Raw genomic sequence first — 15,706 nt, 5'->3', positions numbered from 1 at the left:
TGTCAAATACAAATAATTATTCCAATATTGAGTAATTGTAATAAAATAAATGAACTCAAGAGAAGTAGAATTTATATACAATCGCATTATCTAGCTTACTATGTACTAACAACTCTCTGGGTGTTTGCTTTTGCTTGAGTTTTGTTTCCTCCAAAGCTTCTAGCCATGCCAAAGTATGAGTCTTGCTTTTGCTTGAGTCTTATGCATGTCCAAATCAAGTAAAACATTGCTAAATTATATTCATCAAGTCCTTGCTGTGAAGTCTTAGATAGATGCTTAACTGTAATATCCAATCCTTCTAGCAGGCCCTAGAGATCAACCTGCCAAAATAGTACACCAAATTAATCAGAAGCTGAGATGCTACCTATAGGACAATCCAAAAACACAATAAATCCATGGACTTACTGTGGATCAATAATTACATACACCAAAGTAATGAAAACAGATGTTTGTTGGCCACACAACACACATAACAAATGTAGCAGAAATGACACATACCTTCTTGGAACTGAATTGAAGTCACCACAGACGAACATTGGAATATCTGCACTTGCAATTATCTTTTCCAATCCTTTTAACAGTGTGTGAACCTTCAATTTTCACATTTATATAGTTTTTAAGTTATTAAACAAGAAGAAAAAGTGTATATATACAAACAACAAGAGACACTTATCTTCTTTGTTGTCATTTCTCTTCGACAAAATCTACACTAAAAAAATGTGCGCATGTATGTTAATGTCAAAATTCCTATGAGGGCAAAATGGTCATAATAATTCGGAACAATCCGGAAGAGTATTTTTGTCCGAGTGGAAAGTGAATCTTGATTTTATACATTTATATATATATATATATATATATATATATATACACACACACACACACACAACACAACACAATATCAATGTATGTCAGTGTGTGTGCTAATAACCGAGAAGCTAAATAGCTTCCTAACATGGAAGATAACATGAAAGTAGCAAAAATGAAACCATGTGGAATGTCTTCACCATTTGGGCTTAAAGCAGGTGTCCATAGAAACACAAAAGTGTACATTGAACCCTCGAATAAAGATTGTATTGCACCCAATAATGCTATCTTTTCATCTGTTTTTACACACAAAAAAAAAAACTATTAGGTCCAAATTTAGAAGGCAGAATGATATGTATGCATAATTACAAGATTGCCACTTTGGATTCTTCATGCTTCTCCTGTATATGTATGAGAGAGAGAGAGGGGGGAGAGAGAGACCTGATGCAATTGCAACAGCAGCACCCCTGAATTGGGTCATTAGATCTTTGCTTTCTGATGAGTCACCATAATTTTTAGTCCATGATGATATGATGATGGCCATTCCAATGGCAAGAAAGATTGAAGCTGCATCAAATGGAGCAACAGGTCCCATGGCCAATGAACCAACTAAAAGATTTCCAAATAAACCAGCTAAAATGGCAACCAGTCCATTCCCAAGAAATATTGCCTTAGAGAATGTAATTGATAGCCATTGTTGCTCAAAACCTCTCTATAGATGCATCAAAACAAGAGCATTAGAACCATACACAATATAAAGGGTGTATTTAGAAATGTAATATTATATCTCACCTTGTTGTGTTCAGCAACAAGCCATGATTCAAAGGCTGAAAAGAGGAGAGAGGTGGCAATCCCTCCCAATATACGCCACACCATTAGAATTCTGTACTGAGGTGAATGCTTGGTGATGCAACTCAGAATGTAGGTTATGCAGTAAGTAATTGAAGCTCTTTTTCCTTCTCCTTGTCCTTCACAACCCCATTTTTAACAAGTTCTTGCTCTTCTAAGGTTGTTTTCTTTGAATTTTGATCCTTAATTTTCACCTTTGATTCAGGTTCCTTTCGTGACAGATCTGGTAAACTTTTCCTCACTACATATTACATAACAAGATTTGTAAGCATCTATCTCACTAACAGTTGAGTAAGGAAAACTGAAATTTGCTTTGTACTTTATTTTTTACCCATAGCAGCAACCTACTTACATACGTACGTCTCCTTACCAATAATAGCAATGTATTTGATTATTATTTTTTACTTATAATAACACTTATAAGTTATACCTACCATAATAGCAATGTACTTGATTTTTACCCAAAATGGCAATGTTGCATTTTCTACATATATATACAAGCATTTTAAGTTATCTACTACATAATACTACTATCTGTAAAGAAAATATAAGTTTGTTGCTACTAAAAACAAGCTATCAAGATTAAAATCCAACATTGCTATATTGTTATTATGGGTAAAAATACAGTACAATGCCTATATTGGTAGAAAGAGTATAGTATGTTGTAATTTCTTGCAATATGCCCTTAAAAAGAAGGGAAAAAAGTACAACAGAAGTACTTGGAGGTCTATTTTTGGCCTTTGCAACACGTCAATTTGCTTTTCCATCATCAGAACTGCTACTTCCACTTTCTGTTTCATTTGAACTCCCAAAGCTCCTAAAGTAAGTCCACTTTTACAAGTTACAAATACAATATTATATGAAAAGAGATTTAAGTTATATATATATATATATATATATATATATATATATATATATATATATATATATATATATATATATATCAAAAGCAACTATTTGGACCTTCTTTTTGATCTTTTGCCAGACAACCGTCTCTTTTCTTTCCGTTTGTTCTTACGCTGTTTGACTTCTTTCTTTGTTGATCTCTTCTTCCTCCTGTTACCACCAGCAGATGAACTTGAAGAATCGGAATCAGCTTCTTTCTTTCCGTTTGTTCTTACTTCACAGTTTTTTTCTTTTTACCTATAAAGAAAATGTAACAATAAATTATATAATCAAATAAATGTTATTCATGGTTAATAAATAACAACAACAATACCTTTTACGGGTTCCACCACATTATTCTTCTTATCTTCAATAACTTCGCCAAAATCCACAAATTTTACCACACCAGAAGGTTTTCCATCATTTGTTCCAGATCTTATCACAGTAACACTACATATAAGTAACATTCCCATTAAGACATTTCCTGTAAGGAAGAGACTGGATAACACGAAAAAGAGAGAAACGATTATGAGAAACAGATATACATACCTTCTGCCTCCTGATTCTATCATTTTCTTCTTCCAATCATGAGATTTTGTTCTCCAACTCATATGTGTAAGCCTGTTAAACAATACAACATTTTCTCATCACATATTTATAAAAGGTAAAATGAGAAAGAATGCATGAGTTTAGTATCATACCTATTTTCTTGCTCGAGAGCGTGCATCAGATTCCCTATAAACGGTCTTACAGTTCAATGAAAGTTAGAAAATCTCAGGGTGCCGTGTAAAGATACGTCTAAAACCCTAACAATTCTTTTCTCCATTTGACTCACTTTATCAAGATTTTAAGAAGAGGCAGGCAGAAATACGACTAAAATTACAACATTGGCTATCTATGGAGGGTGAAGGATTAACAAGAAATTACTCGACTAAATCTTCAAAAGCTTCCAAGTTTTGTATGAAATTCATGATTGAAACTTGGAGATCCCGAATTTTGATAGCTCTGTTCCAGAGGATTAAGAGAGATACAAGACAGAGAAAGCCCTAAAAGAAATTGTAGAAGATTTCAATTCAATATTGATATGGCGATGTTGGGATGAGAGAGGAGAAAAGAGAGCACAATCGAGATTTATATAGGTAAATGGAAATAATCTCACCTGAACATCGGGAATCACTCTAACTTCAGCATTAGCAGTGTGGCTGCAGATGTAATGGTGGCAAAGGGGGATTTATGGAGAACATATGAGAAATCTGTTGGAGAATTGAATGGAACTGAATTCGAAGCCGTAATCGCCAAAATCAATGAGTCGTTCAGTAGATGGTGATGAAGAAGAAGACCAATCGGAAGGACCGATGAAAGAAACAACAACTAGGTAGAAGGATGACCAGAAAAAGGCGTGCGAGCATCTTCATGTTTCTTCTCTTTTTGTCTCTGTCTCAGAGGGAGACTAGGGCTTGAAATTTCTTGATCTTAGAGTGACACTAGAGCAGAGATCTGATGAGATGATTAACAAGTAAGGTCAGGAGAAAGAAAATGTGTGATGCGAGGGGAAACCGGGTAGAGCAAAGAATAAATCCGGCGATGACAAGCATGTTGTTGCTTTTATGGATGCCAACAACCAGAAAGAGAAGGTGGTGGCGGTCGGAGTACGAGTGAAAGAAGTAGCGGTAGTCGTCGCCGATTACGGAGTCGATCCAACTGTCGATTTCATCAGATGCACTCTGAACTCTTAGAGATGATGGGGTTCGATGGTGGTGGTCGCGGTTAGAAGGAAGTGAAAGTCGATCGGAGAAGAAGGGGTTTGCAGAGAGAAAGAAGGGAGAGAATGAAGTTGATTTGGCGGGTGTAGAGAGTAGAGAGGAAGAGGAAGCGGGTGTTCAAAATTTTGGGGGATTTAGTTTCCCCCCTGAGTCCCAGAAACGCGTGTTTATTAAAATTATAAAGCGACATTTATAGAGGACGCCCTTTTTATTATAGGTGCCCTCCGTGTTTTTAATATTTTTACATGAGACACTAATTTAAGGGCACTCAGTAATGCGCGACCTAAATCCTTAAAATTTTTGAAGAGATGACACTTTTTTAATGTCGCTCTCTAATGCGTAACATAAATCAAAGAGCGTCGTGTTTTGCGCGTCGTAAAAGGTCTTTTTTCTAGTAGTGTTGGTGAGTTCATAAGCACTGTTGTAATAAAATGATTTTGTGTAGTTTGTAAAACCCAGAAAATCCGATATTTTCTGAAAATATCATTGTCTATAAAATGTATGAAGATCCGTAAATATATGCTTGTTGATTTTTAAAAACATGTATAAATGTTGAACTTTAGTATTAATCGCACAAGTGAAAATGTTGAACTTCCCAGGAAAACCCGATGTTTTCCCAATATAAATACAGTGATTTCTCAATTGTTATACCGTCACGACGAATGACTTTTGATATCTCGGGTGGCGCTGGATTAATTTGGGTTGTGAGTTGTTATACCCAAACATTAGAAAATGACTAGGTTATAACTACAGTTTTCGAACAATCCTTAAAGGCGTCGCCCGTTACTACTCACTTAATCCACGACCATGGTTACTCTTGATTTACGTCCTGAATCTGTTTACCTTGATTACTCGTAAGCCTAACAAACGAGGAAAAGGGGAGTACGAAGTCCCGTTATTTCCGTGAGTTATTTTAGGCTGTCAGGAATGAGAAAGGCACGTTGGCCCAACTCTAATTTGATTTCTTGACCTCACTAACAATACTAATGGACCACTAGGGCCCAATAGCACATCATAGCCATCGAAAGTCCTTTTACATGAAATCAGGTCATAGGAGGCCCAATAGCACATAACTGTAACACCATCAAGTTAAAACAATTTTTCGCATTTTCAAAACACATTTTCGAAACACATTTATTAATAAAATGTCATTGTATCATATCCTTGTTTCACAAAACATTCCCCAAGATCGAAATACATAAAATCCCATGTGTGTGTGTGTGTGTACGAATCATGTCGGCGCCTTCCCGCGGTCGTCACTGGAACCTGAAACACATAACACGTAACACTGTAAGCATAAAGCTTAGTGAGTTCACCAAAATACCACTCTAACACATTTTAGCCACTCGAGGCTATAACTCTGTTTGACCCTCTGGTCAATGTATGTCAGTGGGACCCTCTAGTCCCAACTCTCTATGGGCCCTCTGACCCTAACTATGTGGACCTAAAGGTCCTAACTCTATGGACCCACTGGTCCTAGCTCTGTAAGCTCTGAATCATGCATATCACATATCACAACAATTATAACACATAAATAGCATGCAAATACACTGGCACATAGCTCTAAAATATACTGTCACATAACCCTGTTACCACTCTAGGTAAAGTATAGTGAGAAGACTCACCTCTGGTATCTCGGTAAATCTCTGACTTGGTAAACGTTGGCCTAGCCTCCGCCTAATCATATGAAATAAATACCCTATTTAATATAACTCTCAAAGGCTAGACTATGTCCTCTTATGACACTCTCAGAAGGGTAAAAGACCATTTTACCCCTCTCGTAACTCAAAAGGCCCCACAATAGACCATACCCTAAAAGTCAACCAAAAGTCAACTTTCTGGGTTACGCTGCGCGTACCAAGTGTGTACGCTGAGCGTACCCGGCTGTTTCTCAAAATCGGGGAACGCCACCCAGTACGCGGCGTGTACTGGGATTACGCCCGGCGTACTCCCCTGATTTAGCCCCTTAGCTCTTGAGGTCTTAAATAGTTAAGACCCACGTCCAACTTCTAGATCTGACTACATCTAAGCCTCTTAATCCATAAAGTTGATGACTTTAAGCCTTTGCATGGCTGAACAAGTCACCAACTCCCATAATATTCCATTCTCTAACTCTAGAAGGCTTATTACTCAAGCATGACCTCAAACTAACAACCAAGATGGAAAATTTATGGATCTAAACCACTAATACCACTGACAAGGGACAGATCTCGGAACATGGAGCACCTTACACTCATAAAGTCTCCACCTTTGGGGTTTTTAACCCTAAAAATGGCACATGCAACAACAACCAAAAGAAGAGGAAAGTTTTGAACTTTATACCTCTAAGTGTAGCCCCTTTCTCTGTAGATCTCATATCCTAATTGGCACTTCAAGCTTTAGCTTCGTAGAGCTCCTTTCCTTCTTCTTCACTAAGTCACCAATGCACAATTAGCTCCAACAACACTCACATACACTAAGGACGATGGGAGGCTCTCTCTTAGGGTTCACTCACTGATATGGAGGCTGAGAAATGAGCCTTAGCACCCTTTAAATAGTGCACAAGACAGATTAGGGTTTTTGCAACTAGGCCGGGTACGCCCGACGTAACTCTGGGTATGCCCAACGTACCTTGGCGACTCCGCGTCCAAAATAAGCGCATGAGTATGCCCAACGTACTCCCGAGTACGCCCAACGTACTCATTTGCCACATAATTCCTCAAAAGGGCTAAACTTGACAACAAGAGGAAAGAAGGAGGATTGAATAGTTGTACCTGAATCTTGGGATGTTACAATTCTCCCCCACTAGAACCAGACTTCGCCCTCGAAGTCTCATACTGCAAATAACTCCGGATGTTGCTCCCACATCTCTAACTATGTCTCCCAAGTCAGCTCGGACCCCCTTCGGTGTCGCCACTAACCTGAACCAGGGGCACCTCCTTGTTCCTCTGAACCTTGATCCTGCGGTCCACAATCGCGATTGGCCTTTCAGCATAATTCAGGCTCGCATCCACCTGAATATCCTCCAGAGGCACCACTGCCGACTCGTCGGCCATACACTTTTTCAGCTGGGACACATGGAAGGTGTCGTGAATCTGGCTTAACTCCTCATGTAGCTCCAAACGATATGCTACCCTGGCCACCCTCACGATCACTCTAAACGGACCAATATACTGGGGCCCTAGCTTGCCTCTCTTCCTGAACCGGATCACTCCTTTCCAAGGAGATACCTTCAGGAGCACAAAATCTCCGACCTGAAACTCAAGCTTGGACCGACGCCTATCCGCATAACTCTTCTGGCGACTCTGAGCGGTCAACAACCTCTGTCTGACCTGCTGAATCTGCTCAGTCGTCAGAAGTACTATCTCTGTACTAACCATCACACGTTGCCCTATCTCTCCCCAGCAAATGGGAGTCCGACACCTCCTCCCATACAACAACTCAAAGGGCGGCATACCGATGCTCAAATGATGGCTGTTGTTATAGGAAAACTCTGCCAATGGTAGATACGTGTCCCAACTCCCTCCGAAGTCCAATACACATGCCCGAAGCATGTCCTCGAGTGTCTGAATCATCCGCTCGCTCTGCCCGTCAGTCTGTGGGTGGTATGCGGTACTAAAATGCAGCCTCTTACCCAATTCCTCATGAAATTTCTTCCAGAATCTGGAAGTGAAACACACATCTCGATCTGAGACGATCGAGATCGGTACTCCATGTCGCGATACCACCTCTCTCGCGTACAACTCTGCCAACCTCTCAGCGGAAGAGCTCTCATTGATAGCAAGCAAGTGGGTGCTCTTCGTCAACCTGTCCACAATCACCCAAATTGCATTGACTCCCCTAGCAGTCCTTGGCAATTTGGTGATAAAATCCATGGTAATCTTTTCCCACTTCCACTCAGGAATCTCCAACGGCTGCAACTTACCATGCGGTCTCTGGTGCTCGGCCTTAACCCTACGACAGGTTAAGCACCTCTTAACAAACCACGCGACATCCCTCTTCATACAGGGCCACCAATACTCGCTCTTCAAGTCCAAATACATCTTAGTGGCCCCAGGATGGATCGAGAACTTCGATCAATGAGCCTCTTCCATCAAAATGGTGCGCGTCCCGCCCAAAAACGATACCCAGATCCGACCTTGGAATGTCATAAACCCCAGCTATCGGTAACGAACTCCGATACCAACCCGACAACTCGCTCTCTCTTCTGGTTTTCTGATCTCATAGCCTCAGCCTGGGGCCCATGAATGGTGTCCAACAACGGAGTCATCACCGTCAATCTCAAACAAACATCTTGCATCGGGGCGCTCTCCGCCCTTCGGCTCAGTGCATCGGCTAAAACATTAGCCTTACCCAGGTGGTACAGGATCTCGCAGTCATAATCCTTTACCACATCCAACCATCTCCTCTGGCGCATATTCAGGTTGGACTGATCCATCAAGTACTTCAAGCTCTTGTGGTATGTGTATATGGTACACCGAACCCCATACAGATAGTGAAGCCAGATCTTGAGGGTGAACACCACTGCCCCCAACTCTAGATCGTAGGTGGGATATCTCGTCTCATGAGGCTTCAGCTACCTCGATGCGTATGCTATCACATGCCCTCTCTGCATCAACACCGCTCCCAACCCCGATATCGATGCGTCACAATACACCGCAAAGTCCTCCATCCCCTCCGGAAGGGCTAAAATTGGGACTTCGCATAGTCTCTGGCGAAGTGTCTCGAAGGAGGCCTGCTGCTCTGGGCCCCATGAAAAAGCAACACCCTTCCAGGTCAACCTAGTGAGTGGCATGGCGATCTTGGAGAAACACCTGATAAATCTCCGGTAATAGCCTGCCAGCCCTAAGAAACTCCTGATCTCGGTGGGTGACCTCGACACCTCCCAACTCATCACTACCTCAATCTTGGCCGGATCGACCGATATCCCTTTCTGATTAATGAGGTGCCCTAGGAACTGGACCACTCACAACTAGAAATCACACTTGGAGAATTTGGCATAAAGCCTCTCCGATCTCAGAACTCCGAGGATCTCCCTCAAATGCTCCTAATGCTGCTCTCTGGATCTCGAATACACCAAAATGTCGTCGATGAATACGATCACCGAGCGATCCAACATTGGCCTGCACACTCTGTTCATGAGATCCATGAACACCTCCGGTGCATTGGTGAGTCCGAAAGGCATCACCACAAACTCGTAATGCCTATAACGAGTCCTGAACGCTGTCTTCTAGATGTCCTCATCTCGCACCTTCACCTGATGATACCCAGACCTCAAATTGATCTTGGAGAACCAAGATGCTCCCTGCAACTGATCGAACAAATCGTCGATCCTCGGCAACGGGTAACGGTTCTTGACCGTCAGCTTGTTCAAATCCCGGTAATCAATGCGCATCTGGTGTGAACCATCTTTTTTCTTGACAAAAAGGATAGGTTCTCCCCATGGCGAGCTGCTCGGCCGAATAAACCCCTTCCCCAACAACTCCTGAAGCTGCGAGAATAACTCATGCATCTCTGGAGGCGCAAGGCGATAGGGCACCTTGGCGATAGGCGCGGTCCCCGCAACCAAATCGATACTGAACTCCACCTACCGCATGGGAGGCACGCCCAACAACTCCTCCGGAAATACATCCGGGAACTCACGCATTATCGGAACCTCATCAACTGACATCAGTCTCTCTGAATCAACCCTCGTATCCATCACATACGCTACAAAACCCCTACGGTTCTGCTGTAGACACTGTCTCGCTCTAGCGACCGAAAAAAATGCTGACCCAGAACGTGTACCCTTGCCGTACACCGTAAGAACTCCCCCACCAGGATTTCGTATGGTCGCCAGCTGTCGCTCGCAGTCGATAACCGCTCCGAATCTGGTCAACCAGTCCATGCCAACAATGACACAAACATCTCCCATCGTAATAGGAACTAAATCAATCGGGAATTCAACACCGAAAATCTTAAGTACACACCCTCAGATCATCTCTGTGGCATACACCGCCCTTTCGTCAGCTATGGAAACTCTCAGAGGTTGACTCAACGCCTCACAACTAACACTGATGTGCTGACTAAAAGCCAAAGATACAAAAGACCGACTCGCACCCGAGTCAAATAACACCAAGGCAGGTACAGAACTCACAAGAAAAGTACCTACGCATAACATAATATAAGCACAATATCTCAACATCAAAATAAATACATGAAAGAATACATACCAGCCACGACATCGGGCACTGCGCGGACCTCCTCCGCGGTCAACTGAAAGGCTCTCCCCCATGCCTTTGGTGCCTCGGCCTTCACTGGCCGACTCTCAGTAGCTCTGATAGCAGCAGGGGCAGATCCCTGAGATGCTCCATGTCCTGATCCCTGCAGCTGTGGACACTCTGTCTTCCGGTGTCCGATCTGGTTGCAGTGAAAACATACTGCAAACCCCTTGGGGCAATCCTTGGCCATATGCCCCTCCTTGCCACATTTGTAGCAAGACCCTACTCTGCACACCCCATCGTGGCTCTTGCCGCACTTACCATAAGTGTGGACCTCTGACTCCCTGATCTCGAATCAGCGGGCTTGGCCCGCTTGGCTACCGGCTGAGACTGCACCGGTCGCCAATCCCTCCCCTGAGACTCAGCCTCTTCCCTAGCCTGGGTCTCCAGCTCTATCTCCCTCTTCCGGGCATTTGCCTGAAGATCGGAAAATGTCCGGTACGTCGAGTTCGCCAAGAACTCTCGTATATCCCTCCTCAAAATGCTCAGATATCGGCTTATACGTGCCTGCTCGGAGGACACGTGCTCTGGGAAGAACATCGCCCGCTCATGGAACATCCTCGTAATCACTGTAATAGACTCAGTACCCTGCTTGAGGGTCAGAAACTCCTGGGCCAAACGCTCCCTCTCCACCTGGGGAACGTACTCATCTCGAAACATAGCAGTGAACCTCTCCCAGGTCACTGTAGCAAGCTCAGCAGGTGTATAGTGTGTCGTCACAAAATTCCACCAATCCTTCGCCCCCAAGCGAAGCTGGTTTAGCGCGAACCAGACTCTCAAATGCTTTGGAGATGAGCAAGTAAAGAAACACCCCTCAATGTCTGAAATCCACCTCATCACCGTAATCGGGTCCTGGGTCCTGTCAAACTCTGGTGGTTTTGTGTTGCTGAACTCTCGGAACAGCAACGCATCACCACCCTGCGGCCTAGTCGCAACTATAGCTGCAGTGGCCGCAGCAACAGCAGCCTTAAAAAGAGCAGCGTATCTCTCATCAAATGTCTCTATCAGTGTGGTCTTGATAGACCCGAACATCTCTGGTATCTTTGCCCTGATGGCCGCAGCCACCTCCTCATGGATGATCCTACGGATCTCCTCGTCACTCGTACCGCTGCTCTTTGGTGTGTGGCGTGTCCCAACCATGATCTCTCTCTCTCTCTCTCTCTCTCTAAAATACAACATATAAATATCAGGGACTCACTCTAGTATACTCACACTTGAATACTCCACCCTACTTGTTCCTTGGTACTCTAAGGATTCTTAATTGGACTGTGCACTGACCTGGTGTCTTTAGTAGTACGGGCCCAATACTACCGTCCACACCGCATCAGCATTCACCCCAAGTCCTCCTCCTAGAGTCCCAAATCCCAAGTACTCTACTCTCTCTATTCATATGATACTCGCTAGCAGATCTCTCATAACCTCCTTGCTGCTATCTAAACACTCTTAAGCATCCCTAGCAGCAAGACTCCTAGACTAAGGCATCACATATCAGGCCACTCTAGTCCTAATAACAATACCTAGTGTACTCTAGCAAGCATAATATAACTCATCATATAACATATCATATCATATCTCATAACACTTATTGTAATGGTATTTTGGGAAATCACTGTTCGGGCGCTGGTTGTTCGTACACACGGCTCTGATTTGTTTTGTCTTGAAAGCTCTTTTTACTCTTTTCAAAACTATTTTATTATCGAAATTTCCTCAAATCCTCAGTTTGAGTTCAGATATGCCCGAAGGTGCACCCGAATCCCTCAAACCAAGGCTCTGATACCAACTTCTAACACCGTAAAATTAAAACAATTTTTCACATTTTCAAAACATATTTATTAATAAAATTTCATTGTATCATATCCTTGTTTCACAAAACATTCCCCAATATCGAAATACATAAAATCCCATGTGTGTGTATGAATCATGCCCGCGCCTTCCCGCGGTCGTCACTGGTACCTGAAACACATAACACGTAACACTGTAAGCATAAAGCTTAGTGAGTTCCCCAAAATACCACTCTAACGCATTTTAGCCACCCGAGGCTATAACTCTATTTGACCCTCTGGTCAATTTGTGTCAGTGGGACCCTCTAGTCCCAACTCTCTATGGGCCCTCTGGCCCTAACTCTATGGACCCAAAGGTCCTAACTCTATGGACCCACTGGTCCTAGCTCTATAAGCTTTGAATCATGCATATCACATATCACAACAATTATAACACATAAATAGCATGCAAATACACTGGCACATCTCTCTAAAATATACTGTCACATAACCCTGTTACCACTCTAGGTAAAGTATAGTGAGAAGACTCACCTCTGGTATCTCGGTAAATCTCTGACTCGGTAAATGCTGGCCTAGCCTCCGCCTAATCATATTAAATAAATACCCTATTTAATATAACTCTAAAAGGCTAGACTATGTCCTCTTATGACACTCTCAGAAGGGTAAAATACCATTTTACCCCGCTCATAACTCAAAAGGGCCCACAATAGACCATACCCTAAAAGTCAACCAAAAGTCAACTTTCCGGGTTACGCTGTGCGTACCAAGTGTGTACGCTGAGCGTACCCGGCTGCCTCTCAGAATCGGGGAACGCCACCCAGTATGCGGCGCATACTGGGATTACGCCCGACGTACTCCCCTGCTTCAGCCCCTTAGCTCTTGAGGTGTTAAACAGTTAAGACCCACGTCCGACTTCTAGATCTGACCACATCTAAGCCTCTTAATCCATAAAGTTGATGACTTTAAGCCTTTGCATGGCTGAACAAGTCACCAACTCCCATAATATTCCATTCTCAAACTCTAGAAGACTTATTACTCAAGCATGACCTCAAACTAACAACCAAGATGGAAACTTTATGCATCTAAATGTTGGAATAGTGTCTAAGGCTGCAACTATATTAGGCAAGTATTTGACCCGATTGTGCATGGTCCTTTTGGGTTGTATTCACCATAGCAACTTGATAGGATGATTTATTATGAGAGAATAAATATTATTAATATATTATGAGAATAATATAAGGAATAATAATATTGTTATTTGATTAATATAAGTTATAGAATTAATTAGAATTAATTTGGTGACTTAAAGAGATTAATTAAATAAGTGGGTATAAACTGTCAATTGTTTGATAGTTACACTTTAGACTGTAAATCCTTATTGGATGAAGAGTGGACGGATTCTAGGGCTAGGGATAGCCTCAAATCGTCCAATACTTATCTAAGGAAAGGATTTGGATTGCTTTAAGAGAAGATTATCCAACTAGGGTTTAAGGTGAAACCCTTAAGGAGTCTACAAGTATAAATAGACCCCATGGCCAAGGGAAATCGACATCTCTTCTAAAGAAAGAAAACCCTGGCCGAATTTCTCCCCTAACCTCTCTCTCAAATCATCTTTTTTTTCTATTTGGTGTTTGTAAGCCATTAGAGGAGTGACAATTGTGACTCTAGAGCTCCAAGACAACAAGATCAAACAAGAGATTCAAAGCTAAACTTCTAGATCTGATTTTGTATTGTTCTTATACCTAATTAGTCATTAGAAGTCTTGGATTCAAAGCATGTTTAATCAGAAAGCCTAGATCCAAGCATTAGGGTTTTGCATGCGCACATAGGGATGTTCTTATGGCTAAAACCCAACAGTGGTATCAGAGACTAGATTGGTTTCTACTAAATTGTTGCTTGTTTGTTTGAATCTTGTTTGCAAAATTCGAATTTTGTGTTTCTGTGTCATGAACTCGACGAGTCCCATGGTGGACTTGACGAGTTGGCCTGACGCGACGAGTCCAGTTGGGAACTCGACGAGTCTAAGCGTCAGGAAAGGCCAGATTCGGGATTTTTTGATGATTATCTTATGGAAACTTACCTTAATCATATTAGATCAACCCTAATCCGATTTTTTGATATATATGACTATAATCTTGATCTAATTAAAGATATTTATCAACTAATAAAATATTTAATTTCCTTATATGATAATTAATTAATTATTTTGATTAAATTGGTAATTATCTTGCAAGAAATCTTAAATAAATCAAATATGGATAATTAGGGAATTAATTGTTAATTAAAATTATTTGTTATTTGATCCTCCATGTTTTAAATGTTTAAAACTTGTCCTCATGTTTTGAAATTTATGTTTTGTGATTAAAAGTTTTAATTTAGACAATTTAAATTTCAAACCCTAGATTTTTAAAAGTTTAAAATACAACCCTATACTAATATAATATTACAAGATTAATATATATATATATATATATATATATACATATATATATATATATATATATATATATATATATATATATATATATATATATGTATGTATAACTAAAATGCTAGTCTTACCGTTAGTAGACCTCATTCACGAAGCCGATCTATAAGGTGGGTATAAGGTTGCGGCCTATAAAATGACGCTTAATGGGTGTACACTCACACCCACCGCTTGCTTGATCGATGGAGGGTCGTTAGCCGAACGGGTAGGATAGGGCAACCTCATCCTCTCATTAAAAGTATAATATGAAATACAAAGTAACTACACATGTTTTAAAAAATTTCCCAATCTTAGTTACTTTAGGAAAGTGAATTGATGCAATCCCATGAAATTACACTTTGCACCCTTCTAAGAAGTTAGTGGAGCGTGTGTGGTTTACCGGCACACTAATTGGTTCTAAGCAAACGTGGCAAAGGGTGATTCATTGTTTATCATAGTTCGATGGAGTGTGTGTGGTTTACCGGCACATCGAATTGGTGATCGTTACAATGAAGGCACCATGTGAATTTGCATGGTAATTCACACCCGCTTTGTGATCCTCGGTATCCCAGTCACAAACAAGAGGGGCATATCGAGATTTAAACATGCCATTGAATAGTTTCAATGAATCTCATCCAAACCTAGGAATTCTCAATACATTTAGGACTTAAAGTTATGTTTTTATGGTGGAGAATTAGTGAATCGTCATTCACTTACCTTCATATTATTTGCATGTTGTAATACGGCATCCCTTTTCTAATATGTAAATATCGTTGTTGGATCCTAGCCCTAATTTTCTTATTGGGTGATAATTGGGGATTCATATTCTAATCTATCTTTGTCCTTTCTATTTGTAGATGTTGAACGCTAACGACGCTGCTGCTAGTTCTTTCACATTGATGAGCCTTTGTCAAAAGG

At 41.4% G+C, this 15,706-nt stretch overlaps 1 protein-coding gene across 1 annotated transcript; it reads right to left on the bottom strand.

The window, feature by feature from the left end:
* Positions 1 to 764: 764 nt before the first annotated feature.
* Positions 765 to 2,766, bottom strand: LOC128127923 (uncharacterized). The gene is made up of 6 exons (XM_052766675.1): positions 2,617 to 2,766; positions 2,373 to 2,470; positions 1,597 to 1,894; positions 1,246 to 1,516; positions 893 to 1,100; positions 765 to 819 (listed from the first exon to the last, which is right to left on the bottom strand). The coding sequence occupies exons 3-6, from the start codon at positions 1,678 to 1,680 to the stop codon at positions 765 to 767; spliced, it is 618 nt and encodes a 205-aa protein (XP_052622635.1). The 5' UTR covers positions 1,681 to 1,894; positions 2,373 to 2,470; positions 2,617 to 2,766.
* Positions 2,767 to 15,706: the final 12,940 nt, after the last annotated feature.

Source organism: Lactuca sativa, chromosome 8 (assembly GCF_002870075.4).
Source record: "Lactuca sativa cultivar Salinas chromosome 8, Lsat_Salinas_v11, whole genome shotgun sequence".
Taxonomy (NCBI): domain Eukaryota; kingdom Viridiplantae; phylum Streptophyta; class Magnoliopsida; order Asterales; family Asteraceae; genus Lactuca; species Lactuca sativa.
Note: the sequence above shows the minus strand (reverse complement) of the source record. Positions and strands in the feature narration are given on the sequence as shown.

Excerpts from the sequence above, each read along its gene's own strand:
- LOC128127923 (XM_052766675.1), bottom strand. The coding sequence starts at position 1,680 with ATGGTGTGGCGTATATTGGGAGGGATTGCCACCTCTCTCCTCTTTTCA. Across the intron at positions 1,517-1,596 it reads TTGTTGCTGAACACAACAAG|AGAGGTTTTGAGCAACAATG; the intron begins GTGAGATATAAT and ends ATGCATCTATAG. Across the intron at positions 820-892 it reads CTGACATACATTGATATTGT|ATTCACTTTCCACTCGGACA; the intron begins GTTGTGTTGTGT and ends TATAAAATCAAG.